The following is a 12750-nucleotide window of genomic DNA, read 5'->3' on the forward strand; positions in this document are numbered from 1 at the left end:
GCCAGATTAAGTTTCTTCATTTTAGCCATTTTCTGGTCTCTTGAGAAGCTACTGATAAACCAGGGTTAATTTCCATAAAGAAGAAAAACCTTTTATTTGCAACATGCGCACCACTCAGCCATGTCTTAGTAAAGTAAGATACTGTCAGTTTATTTACTAAAGGATGAATTGTTGGACGTTTGAAGTCACTGTAAATTCTCCACCATGTATTCACCAACGTGAGAATTCCCAGCAATTCTAAAATAGCCAGACTGAGAGCATTATTTCAGTTAAGTTGTTTTGGCCTTTCCCTCCTGCCAATTCTTTCTTTAGTGAATAAGCGTGAATGTGGGCGCACTGTATCACCTGGCAGATGATCTCTCACAAAGCCCACTAACAGGATGTAAACATTGCAAAGGTAGTTGTGCGTAATTACTATTTATTAAGAATATCTCTTGGTTTTTATTCATTAAGCAACCAATAAAACCTCACCGACTCCATCATCCCACGGCCGATGCCAGACGGCAGAGTTTGAATGTAAGAAATGGACGTATTGTATACCAGACTGGAAGAGATGCGATGGCATCAGAGACTGTCAGGACGGCACCGATGAGCTGCACTGCCGTGAGTTCTTCAAGGGGTAGTTTTGGGGTTCTCTTGATTTAGGGGGAAGATTTACTAAATATGTAGTGTTATGCCAGCGACTCATTTTAGGATTTTTAATAAAACAATTTTTTGTAACAGCTACTCGTGCATCTACTCCCTGTGTTAACGGGTCTCTGTGTGAAGATGGGGAGGCGTGCATTGCTCTGTCCGACACTTGTGATGGCTTTCTGGACTGTTCCGATGGCAGCGATGAAGCAAACTGCACAGGTAGAAAATGTCTTGTTTCATAATCTCCTAATTAGCGGACAAAAATATTGAATGTTGCCTTCCTTTGCAATCTATATTGAGCAGAGTTTAGGCTATTTGCTCTGTCAGATCGAAGATAAACAGTCTATGATTGATATAATCGGTCAGTGTTCAGCATTCGGGGGGGGACTGCTGTGCCTGATATTTTAATGACTAATTCTTGGATTGATCCTCTGCATGTTCTGTGTACATGGCTGAAGCTCTGTGTGATGTCTCCTTCTCAGATGACACCATAGTATACAAAGTTCAGAACCTGCAATATAAAGCAGATTTCAGTGGGGATGTCAGCCTGACCTGGACCCGTCCCAAAAAGATGCCTCTCTCATCCTGCATCTACAATATTTATTACAGGTACTACGGCCCCTATCGTTCTGTATCTACAGTATTTATTACAGGTAATATGGCCACTATTGTTCTGCATCTATAATATATATCCTGGATAATACGGCCCCTATCGTTCTGTATCTACAGTATTTATTACAGGTAATATGGCCCCTATTGTTCTGCATCTATAATATATATCCTGGATAATACGGCCCCTATTGGTCTAGATCTGCCGTATTTAATACGCACTCAGTGCGGCCTGTATCCTCTTGTATCTATGATATATCCTTGCAGTATTAACTTGTTTTTCCAGCTGAGATCTCACTCTGTTACCTCCTCATTCCCTTTATATGTTGCCAGTAGCTGCAATTATCCTTAAATCTGGTTATCACCTCAGTGTTCCCCCTCCTACCGCTTTACCTAGTAAGCTCACCGGCTATCTAACAAAGTACTTTGTATAAAGGAGCTCCCGTGGCTCGGTTCAGCTCACAGAGGGCCATCTTTACCTTTTGTATTGTTGCGCATATATTGTACTGTTTTTTTCCCCATTTGTACAGCACTGCAGAATATGTTGAGCTTTATAAATGCTTTATTAATGCCAGAAATAATCCTCGGAATCGCATAAAGATTTAGGAGTATTATTTGGAAGTGTCATGTAGTATCCCAATGTTATTCAGGAGCACATGTAAATAGAATATTTGTTCCCTGAACTGTGTGGAGGATTATTGGGGAACAGGTGTACCTAGATTAATCTCTGTCCCGTGATTCGTTGCAGGGTTATCGGTGAAAGCATATGGACGATCCTGGACTCCCAAAGCAATAAGACCATCTGCATCTTAAAGATTCTCAAACCAGACACGACGTATCAGGTGAAAGTCCAGGTTCGTTGTCTTCGGAAAACTTACAACACCAATGATGTCATCACACTGCGAACTCCCGAGGGGCGTAAGTTTAACAGCTGTGCTGGGTAGTTTAATTTGAATATTGGGTCACTGTGTGCTCAGCATGGCTTGGATTGGGGCATAGTGTGAATAAGCTGTTTTTGTTCTTTCAGTCCCAGGTGCCCCTCAGCATCTCCAGTTATCTCTGAATAAAGATGTTGACGAGGTTATAACCGCCAGCTGGGTCCCGCCTGCTGACGCTCACGGTATAATAAGAGAGTATATAGTAAGTCACTCGGTTTACATTCATTTTTTTTTCCTTCTTCCTTAAATAGAACTTTCTGTTAAAAATGAAGAATGCTGTAAAAGTGCAACGTGCTAAATTGCTTTTACCAGACCAATATATATTCACATAGTCTGTTTATACCCCATACACGGCTCCCCACGGGATCGGGATTCCTTGTACACGGCTCCCCACGGGACCGGGATTCCTTGTACACGGCTCCCCACGGGACCGGGATTCCTTGTACACGGCTCCCCACGGGACCGGGATTCCTTGTACACGGCTCCCCACGGGACCGGGATTCCTTGTACACGGCTCCCCACGGGACCGGGATTCCTTGTGCACGGCTCCCCACGGGACCGGGATTCCTTGTGCACGGCTCCCCACGGGACCGGGATTCCTTGTGCACGGCTCCCCACGGGACCGGGATTCCTTGTGCACGGCTCCCCACGGGACCGGGATTCCTTGTGCACGGCTCCCCACGGGACCGGGATTCCTTGTGCACGGCTCCCCACGGGACCGGGATTCCTTGTGCACGGCTCCCCACGGGACCGGGATTCCTTGTGCACGGCTCCCCACGGGACCGGGATTCCTTGTGCACGGCTCCCCACGGGACCGGGATTCCTTGTGCACGGCTCCCCACGGGACCGGGATTCCTTGTGCACGGCTCCCCACGGGACCGGGATTCCTTGTGCACGGCTCCCCACGGGACCGGGATTCCTTGTGCACGGCTCCCCACGGGACCGGGATTCCTTGTGCACGGCTCCCCACGGGACCGGGATTCCTTGTGCACGGCTCCCCACGGGACCGGGATTCCTTGTGCACGGCTCCCCACGGGACCGGGATTCCTTGTACACGGCTCCCCACGGGACCGGGATTCCTTGTACACGGCTCCCCACGGGACCGGGATTCCTTGTACACGGCTCCCCACGGGACCGGGATTCCTTGTGCACGGCTCCCCACGGGACCGGGATTCCTTGTGCACGGCTCCCCACGGGACCGGGATTCCTTGTGCACGGCTCCCCACGGGACCGGGATTCCTTGTGCACGGCTCCCCACGGGACCGGGATTCCTTGTGCACGGCTCCCCACGGGACCGGGATTCCTTGTGCACGGCTCCCCACGGGACCGGGATTCCTTGTGCACGGCTCCCCACGGGACCGGGATTCCTTGTGCACGGCTCCCCACGGGACCGGGATTCCTTGTGCACGGCTCCCCACGGGACCGGGATTCCTTGTGCACGGCTCCCCACGGGACCGGGATTCCTTGTGCACGGCTCCCCACGGGACCGGGATTCCTTGTGCACGGCTCCCCACGGGACCGGGATTCCTTGTGCACGGCTCCCCACGGGACCGGGATTCCTTGTGCACGGCTCCCCACGGGACCGGGATTCCTTGTGCACGGCTCCCCACGGGACCGGGATTCCTTGTGCACGGCTCCCCACGGGACCGGGATTCCTTGTGCACGGCTCCCCACGGGACCGGGATTCCTTGTGCACGGCTCCCCACGGGACCGGGATTCCTTGTGCACGGCTCCCCACGGGACCGGGATTCCTTGTGCACGGCTCCCCACGGGACCGGGATTCCTTGTGCACGGCTCCCCACGGGACCGGGATTCCTTGTGCACGGCTCCCCACGGGACCGGGATTCCTTGTGCACGGCTCCCCACGGGACCGGGATTCCTTGTGCACGGCTCCCCACGGGACCGGGATTCCTTGTGCACGGCTCCCCACGGGACCGGGATTCCTTGTGCACGGCTCCCCACGGGACCGGGATTCCTTGTGCACGGCTCCCCACGGGACCGGGATTCCTCGTACACTGCTCCCCCCCGGGACCGGGATTCCTCGTACACTGCTCCCCCCCGGGACCGGGATTCCTCGTACACTGCTCCCCCCCGGGACCGGGATTCCTCGTACACTGCTCCCCCCCGGGACCGGGATTCCTCGTACACGGCTCCCCCCCGGGACCGGGATTCCTCGTACACGGCTCCCCCCCGGGACCGGGATTCCTCGTACACGGCTCCCCCCCGGGACCGGGATTCCTCGTACACGGCTCCCCCCCGGGACCGGGATTCCTCGTACACGGCTCCCCCCCGGGACCGGGATTCCTCGTACACGGCTCCCCCCCGGGACCGGGATTCCTTGTACACGGCTCCCTACATGAAAATAATTTATTCACAGCCACGGCTAATCCTGGGCAAGTGCACAGGCACTAGGAAATGGGGTGCTGTGTGGCCCAATGTAACAGGAGACCCGGTAGGTGACTGGCTATCTAAGGGCGCCTCCGAGCAGCCCTTATTCAGCAAGACAGAGTAAGCACCTGGGGGAGAGAGGGGGGCAGCAAGGGAGTGCTCTCTGCACTGATGCCGGGAGCCTGGATAAGAACAGGAAGAACATCGAAGCCACTGGACCCCAAGGAGAGGATCCAGAGTACTCCTAAAGGTAGGGTGGCCTGATGAGCCTAACAAAAATGAAATAAAACCAAAAAATACAATTAATTTGTGTGTGTGTGTCAAAGACAGTGTATGTGTCGAAACGTTGCTGGATCCACTTTATGGTGGATTAAATCTTCGTTTGATTAATTTATTGTGTTGCGGCTCCATCATTCTTTTTAGCGTGTGTGTCTGCCAGTGAAGGGGTGGATGTGTGTTTGTGTGTCTGTGTCTGTGTTTGTGTTTCTGATTACAAAAAGGAGTGAGGCTTATAGATGTCGAAAAATTCTGCACCCAGACTCTTGGGACACTAGTATCGGCTCTGCTCACGTAGTAATTCCTTGCTCACAGCTACCCATGTCATAATGCTCATAGATGTCCACGTCATAATACCCTGCTCACGACTCTCCACGTGATTAATACCCTGCTCAAGACTGCCCGCGTGGCGGTAGCCTGCTCACGGCTGCCCGGGTGGCGGTATCCTGCTCACGGCTGCCCGGGTGGCGGTAGCCTGCTCACGGCTGCTCTCATGTTAACTTTATGTATGCACCTTCTCTGAATATGCAATATTTTCCAGGTATCTTACAGCATCAATGGAACGAAGTCATGGTGGTCGTTTAATTCCCAGGTGAATTCCACCAGCATTAAATCTCTGGAATCGGACACGGTTTACGCTGTACGGGTAAGTTCTCCCAGTGCTTGTTTTTATTTGTTGTAACGTGCTCTGACTTATGCAATAGAGGTAATGAATCAGCAGATCTTGCACCAAGCGCAATGTGTAACTCAAAGGGATTTGGAGAATTATGAATATCCTTAAAGTTGGTGAATTAAACAAAATGTGTCGGTATATGTAGTGTGCAGTAACAACCATAAAGATATGTGCGGATTCTGTGGCCATGTTTTACTAGTAAAATACACAAGTGTAGGTGGTGGTTTTGCAGCAAGAAGCAGTAAAATACATTGATTAATGCTCATAAAACATTTCTATGCAGAAATTACTGTCCCACAAAAACAGTGCAATGACCTGAAGAGTGAGTGAGTGAGTGTGTGTGTGTGTGTGTGTGTGTGTGTGTGTTTCTGTAGAACATATCTGTTCGATATAAGTGTATCAGAGGAAATCATTGTCCGATTGTCTGCACAGATTGTGATTTGTTAACACTGATTGATTAACACTGATTTATCATTTGAAGGTGGCTGCCGTTACTGGCCGTGGTGTGGGGGTGTGGAGCGACACAAAAACCATTTACACTAGAAAAGGAAAAGGTGCGTCTGTTAAAGGCCATTTTAAACGTGTAATGTTTTCATTTGTGGTGACGGGTTTCAGTGGGAATTTAAAAGGTTCCCAACTCACATTTACCACTTCAATTCAAAGGTTGAACAGACCCGTTGTAATTGTGACAAACCCAGGTGGTCATATATCCGGAAATGGGGTTTTAATTAGACCCAGACATGTGATGAAAGAACACGCAATGCCCCATTTTTACATTAACAGGAACTACAATCACCTGAACAACTAAAGCTTAATGTAGTGGTTATGGTGTATTTGCAGACTTGGCATTATAAAAACTGCCTTTTCAGGGTTGCTGCGTTTTTTTATCTGTTCTGCACTTTTGGGTGGACTTAGTCTGATATGCTTTTTGTAATGGCACAAGATGAGCTAAAACCAGCTTGAGATCTGAGCGGGGACCCAGTGAAGGGCAGGCTATTTGAGCTGTTGTCTGTTCTCGGTATTCTCTTGCATCCTGTTTTTTGCTCTCCCAGTGACTGCCACTAGAGGTGTTACAAGCCAGCAATGTAGACTGCCACTAGAGGTGTTACAATCCAGCAATGTAGACTGCCACTAGAGGTGTTACAATCCAGCAATGTAGACTGCCACTAGAGGTGTTACAATCCAGCAATGTAGACTGCCACTAGAGGTGTTACAGGCCAGCAATGTAGACGGCCACTAGAGGTGTTACAGGCCAGCAATGTAGACTGCCACTAGAGGTGTTACAGGCCAGCAATGTAGACTGCCACTAGAGGTGTTACAGGCCAGCAATGTAGACTGCCACTAGAGGTGTTACAGGCCAGCAATGTAGACTGCCACTAGAGGTGTTACAGGCCAGCAATGTAGACTGCCACTAGAGGTGTTACAGGCCAGCAATGTAGACGGCCACTAGAGGTGTTACAGGCCAGCAATGTAGACGGCCACTAGAGGTGTTACAGGCTAGCAATGTAGACGCCCACTAGAGGGGCTCCCTGTATCCTAAGTTCAGCATCTCCACACTCTGCATTGAGGTGCTTGACTGTTCCCCATATAGATGCATTGATTCAATGCATCTCTATGAGGAGATGAAGATTGGCGCAGCGCGGAGTTTGGCCGTGTATGTGCAATAACCTTTGATTGTCGGGCGTCAAATTTGGTGATCTCCGCCATGGAGGCGAGGCAGCCGCAGCGAGACTGGAATCTAAATGGTTATTTTACCACTGTAGTGTCAGGAATACGTGTTTGTTCCTTTAAAAGGGATTTTACCAATAACCTTCATTGTTCTTTTTCTCCTTGTTGATACCAATCTGTTTTGATTCAGTTCTCTCTCTGGTTCGGTTCCCTTTCCTTAGTTATCCCACTTCCAACCATAACCATTCAGAGCGTCAATGAGAGCGCTGTGGAATTCATGTTAAAAGTGGACTCTGACGTTCAGGTATGGGACTTTTTATTTATTTATTTTTATACAGAATGTGTGTGAAATGCTGTATTAAATCAGGGTGGGCTGCTAACAAGTGCTGGATAGCTTTAATAAAATGGTGGAAACATACAACTTGTCCGGGCTCAATCTGGTAAAACACCACAATAGGACAATCTAACAAATCAAATTACAGCGGTAATTAAACGTCTCATGGATTGCATAAAGAACTCCACTTTATTAAATCTCGATTTATTATTTTAAAACCACGAGGGGGGCGTGGTGGCCAAATCATAAACCGAACACAGAATTATTCACTAACAATACTTCAGTCTAAAATTTGACTTATTCACAGTGAATTATTGTGAAAGATTTAGGTAAAATTCGCCAATTCTGATCTAGTCCGTTTTGGTTTGTTGTTTTAGGCTGAATTTTATTTTGTTCTCAGTTCATCACCATTTAAATTTGTAATAATGTTTGTATAAAGGCTGTCAGATAAGTTTACAGATATTGTAAGTGTGTTTTACATGAGAAGTGAAATCTGTATTGCTCTGAAAGTCAAATGATGTGTATTCGTACGCAAGACCTTAAGCTCAAAAGAAACTAGCACCAATTACGTTTTATTCTTCCAGCAATTTCTTTGCATTTGCAGGCTCCACGCCTACGCTAAACTGCCTTAGTATTCGCCTGAGCTGCGGTCCATTTATTTTAATTAAATGGATAACTTTGAAACAAAACGTTTCTCTCCCTGTGAAGACGATAACTGGGAAGGTCTATAATGTATCGGCATTGAACGCTTGCACATCTCACACACTCACTTTATTTTTCAGGTCTATGGTTACTCCATGTCCTTAGTTTGGGAGTTTGACTCACACGTACAAGAAAAAAGAGCGCTTCAGTTTGATGGACAGACTGCAACATGTGAAGGTGAATTGAACCGTTTCTGGATTTAATCTTTTATTTTTTAATGAATATCCTTGTCTTGTCCTCCGCAAACTTTCCTGCCTTGTGGTCTACCATTGCGTTGCCAACAGCTGTAACGTAACGAATCTTAACACAGTGTGTTGGCTTACTCTTGTAAATGTATAGATTTTCTAAGCACTTTATATCCTTGTTTATGTGCCGGTGAAATCTCATTTCTCTATAATCACGTTCCCTGTGCTGCAGGATTGAGACGTGGTACTGGCATGACCTCCACTGTCACTCTTGGCGATTATTAGTCTTCGTATCGCTGTCCTATGGCAGTCCCAGCTTTGGCATTGTTTGAATTAAATTATTCATTTGTTACTTTGGGATTTATTTACTCAACTCTGAATTGTAGAGAATCGAAAGCCAAATTGCAAAATTTAAGAAATAACAAATTTGTTTAAATTTTCTAACTTTGCTAGATTTACAGATTTGTTATTTTAGCCTGAATTTTACCACATAACATTTTACTTCACTGAAGTTTTAGTGAATAAACCCTTTTGTGACAGTCTTTGCAGTGTTTCCTTTAGTCATCAGCTTAATGTGTTTTTCTTTTTTAATTAGTCCATAACCTAACTGCACATACGGCCTATGAGATCTCTGTCTGGGCGAAAACCAGTTTTGGGGACAGTGCTGTGTCCTTTAGACACTTCGTGACAACGGGTATAAAGCCAGCCGCGCCAAGTCTGAAAGCCAGAGCCATTAACCAGACAGCCGTGGAATGTAACTGGACGGGAGAGAGAGACGTGGTATGGGTCTTATGATCATTCCTGTATACACCACGTGGCATGTACCATGCAGAGCATTTATTCATTTATTAAAATGAGTAATTTCTTTCTTCAGCTAGCCAATCAGCTTCTCAGAAATCTGGCAGACATCTGTCACCACCTCCACAATGGGTTTCATTAGATTATTCTTGAAATTTCAAAATTGAACACGACATGGGATATGATTGGCAGGCTCCCTTCTGGTGAACTCGGGGTTAACACAGAATTATCAGTGATTTGAGTAGGAAATATAATCAATACCCAGACATTAAAACAAGAGGAAATCTCAGTGTATTGTATTTATTCAAATTATAGGTTTTAAGAGTTTTGGGGCTTTTTTTTGTTTTTGTTTGTATGAAATGCATGAATTTGTGTTATTTGCAGCTGGGGTTTGGCGATTGTGTTACAACTAACGTGGGGCCCAAATTGTCTCTTGCTTATACAAAATACGTAATAATACTCGCCTACTGATTTAATATTATTTTTACATGATGACTGCTATTTTGGGGTCAAGAAGGAATTTTTTCCTAGTTTGTTGCAAAATTGGAAGCGCTTCAGACTGGGTTTTTTGCCTTCTTTTGGATCAACAGCAAAAGCATATGTGAGGAAGGCTGAACTTGATGGACGCAAGTCTCTTTTCAGCTATGTAACTATGTAACTATGTAACTATGAACGCAGACAGGAACTTTGTTCACTTAAATGCTCCCTCCAGGAAATGTTTAATGTTCTGTATATTAGATATAAGAATGTAATGTACACAGCATATTCTCCAGGCTGTTTAAGGAAGTCGGAATTTTGTAGATTAATGCGTTGGGTTCTTTATTGTTGCCCCACCCATCTTTTTTTTTTTTTTTTTTTCTGTGTGGGAAAAAAAAGTTTAGGTCAGTTAAAGGTACACTTCAAATTCCTAAAGCTTTTTAGCTTTTCAATAGAAATTGTCACTTTTTTTTAAATGTACCTTGTTACACTCCCCTGGCTGTCAATCAGACAACCGATCCTTTTACTTCCTGGTTTGGTTAGCAAAGTGGATCTAAACTCGAGGCAGCAATGGCCCAGAGCACCTGCCTTGCAAATAATTCTCATTGAGCTTCATTGGGAAGTCTGTGATTGGACAGCCACAGAAAGTCTGGACAGGATTAAGGGAGGGATTGCAGAGGCTGCAGCTTTTACAAGTTGGTTTTAGATCTAGAATACATAATTAAATGCATGCATGTTTTCATGGGGATATATGTACTAAACTGATTTTATTTTTAAAATGGATTTAGTTTACATGGGAAGTGGAGTATCCCTTTAATCTATAAATGGGTTTTATTTCCCAAAATTGTGCAGCTTCTTCCTACAGGCCATCACTTTATTAAATTAAAAATTTTGATTGAATTTATCTTTTTGTTTCTTTAGACTTATGGAATATTTTATGCAACCTCGTTTTTAGAGCTTCACAGGAGCCCACTAAACATAAATACTACTCTTCACAACGCGTCGGTTATTGTGAATAGAGATGAGCAGTACCTGTTCTTGGTAAGATTTTATTACTCTATTTTGGGGGAGATAAGTGTATGCTCCCTGATGCTATTACATATTAATGTTGCACATAAAGTGCTGGTATCCGGACATCATTATAACTTGCTTGTGTGATTAACCAGATCCTGACAAAGTGAGGAGGCCATGTTCTATATTATTAGCATTAAATGATGCTAAATTTACTTCAATTTCCCTTCACTGAAAATAATTTCTTATGGAATAATATAAAAGCATTAGTAAACAGAGCAGAGACGTAACTGGTGGTTTATAGTGATATTACAAAATGTTATGTCCTTCATGTGATCAGCTTTGCACTTGAAATGTTTATTTGTAATTCTGGTTTTGTTTTTTTTAGGTTCGGGTAGTATCGCCGTACCTAGGTCCTCCTTCAGATTATGTGGTGGTAAAAATGATTCCTGATAACAGACTGCCGCCACGCCATCTTCACTGCGTGCAAGTCGATAAAACATTTGCTGTTATTAAGTGGGAATCGCCATATGATTCTCCGGACAGCAAAATGGTGAGTAACCGCTCTTATCCGGGACGCTAATCTTACAGTGTGAGGGTGTTCATACAATGAGGCACAACTATATACTCGGACACGTTATTTTAAGATAAGATAAACCCGCATGCTCTTTTTAAAAGAACTTTTTTTTTTTTTTTATTACTATTCATTGTTTTGCTCTTTTTGGGTGATTTAAGGTGCAAACGCGATTCTTGTAACTGATCGCATATCTGTTAGAGTTTAGGGGATTTTGGAGGGTGCCCTCGAAGGCGCACAGTATATGGTTTTCCCTCTCTCACCTTTGAATTACAGATACTTTTAGCAGCACCATAGATCCAGGTTGGAAGTTTAGTGGACATAGAGGTTATTCTCGTATAAGCTAATGTATCAATAGTAGTAGCTTCTAACTAAGCCATATTGTTTCCTTTATCTTATGCAATTGTTGTAACTTTGAATCCATTTCTCTCCCTCTACCCTTCATAAATTGCCCATTGTAGAACGTTCTCAGAATAGCACTTCCTAAAAACTTTCTGGCTCTTGTACTTCCAGGTGAAAACTTTTGTTTTAACTCCAATTTAATATATTCACTTATTAAAAGGGGCTCTTCCGGTTTGTAGGGTTTTTCTCTTTGGTAAATGTGTGAACTTTTCTCATTACTTTTGGTGTTAACCCTGTCGGGTCTGTTCATTAAAAATCATATTATATTGAATTGAAAATGGAATTGCAAAATTTAGACCACTAAATCCAATTCACTCCAGTTGTATGTTTACCCACTCAGTGTTGTGTGCTGTGCGTGCCTGCGTGCATGCGTGTTTTATGCTTCGATTGTTGTGATGCCTGGGTTCAAACAAACTGCTCGACTTCACCTGTCATTTTTTTGAGGAAGCCAATTCCAGAATACCTGTTATTTGCATTCAGTCAGTGAAGATGGGCATTGAGTCATTAGTGCCCCAGCCATGCCTGAAGCTGTCTGGCTGCTGGTTGTTGTTCTTTTTTTGTTGTTGTTTTTTTTTTTTTTTTCAAATAAAGGTTTATGGTGATTAAAACCAGTCTCTCATCTCTATATTGTAAACCACTACTTACTAAAAATAAGTCCATTGTTTGTTTTTGTTTTTTTTCCCTCTTCTTCTAATTTTATAAGCTATTATTTTCTAGGCTTATATTGTTGCTGTGAAGGATTTGATAAAGAAGAGTGATCAAAATTACAAGGTAAATACTCAGAACAGCACCGTCGAGTACCGGATCGGAAACCTGGAACCGGGAGGCAAATACAGTGTCATCGTCCAACTGCGCAACATGAGCAGAGAAGCCAGTATCAAAGTGAACACAGGTAACTCCATAACATACACGTTGCCAATCACGTTTAACGACTGGCAGGGAGATCAGACAATATCTAAGAATTCTGCTGGGTTGACTCTGTATTTACATATTTAGAAACTTGTTTGACTCGTTTCTGGTACACGATGGGGCTGATTGGGAAAATGACCAATTCAGCTAATATTATAAGAAACCCGTACTCT

General features: G+C 44.8%; 1 protein-coding gene across 3 annotated transcripts in view; it reads left to right on the forward strand.

Annotated features, from left to right (window-relative positions):
* The window catches only part of SORL1 (sortilin related receptor 1), a 90713-nt gene that overhangs the window by 71338 nt on the left and 6625 nt on the right, over positions 1–12750 (forward strand). For all 3 annotated transcript variants that reach the window (XM_063436228.1, XM_063436226.1, XM_063436227.1), the window contains exons 32-44: positions 454–603; positions 724–852; positions 1116–1242; positions 1991–2160; positions 2270–2382; positions 5386–5490; positions 5999–6071; positions 7407–7489; positions 8302–8398; positions 9002–9186; positions 10603–10722; positions 11081–11245; positions 12386–12560. In XM_063436228.1, the coding sequence (XP_063292298.1) occupies positions 454–603; positions 724–852; positions 1116–1242; positions 1991–2160; positions 2270–2382; positions 5386–5490; positions 5999–6071; positions 7407–7489; positions 8302–8398; positions 9002–9186; positions 10603–10722; positions 11081–11245; positions 12386–12560 (1692 nt within the window). The remainder of the gene's footprint in view (positions 1–453; positions 604–723; positions 853–1115; positions 1243–1990; positions 2161–2269; positions 2383–5385; positions 5491–5998; positions 6072–7406; positions 7490–8301; positions 8399–9001; positions 9187–10602; positions 10723–11080; positions 11246–12385; positions 12561–12750) is intronic.

Source organism: Pelobates fuscus, chromosome 11 (assembly GCF_036172605.1).
Source record: "Pelobates fuscus isolate aPelFus1 chromosome 11, aPelFus1.pri, whole genome shotgun sequence".
Taxonomy (NCBI): Eukaryota; Metazoa; Chordata; class Amphibia; order Anura; family Pelobatidae; genus Pelobates; species Pelobates fuscus.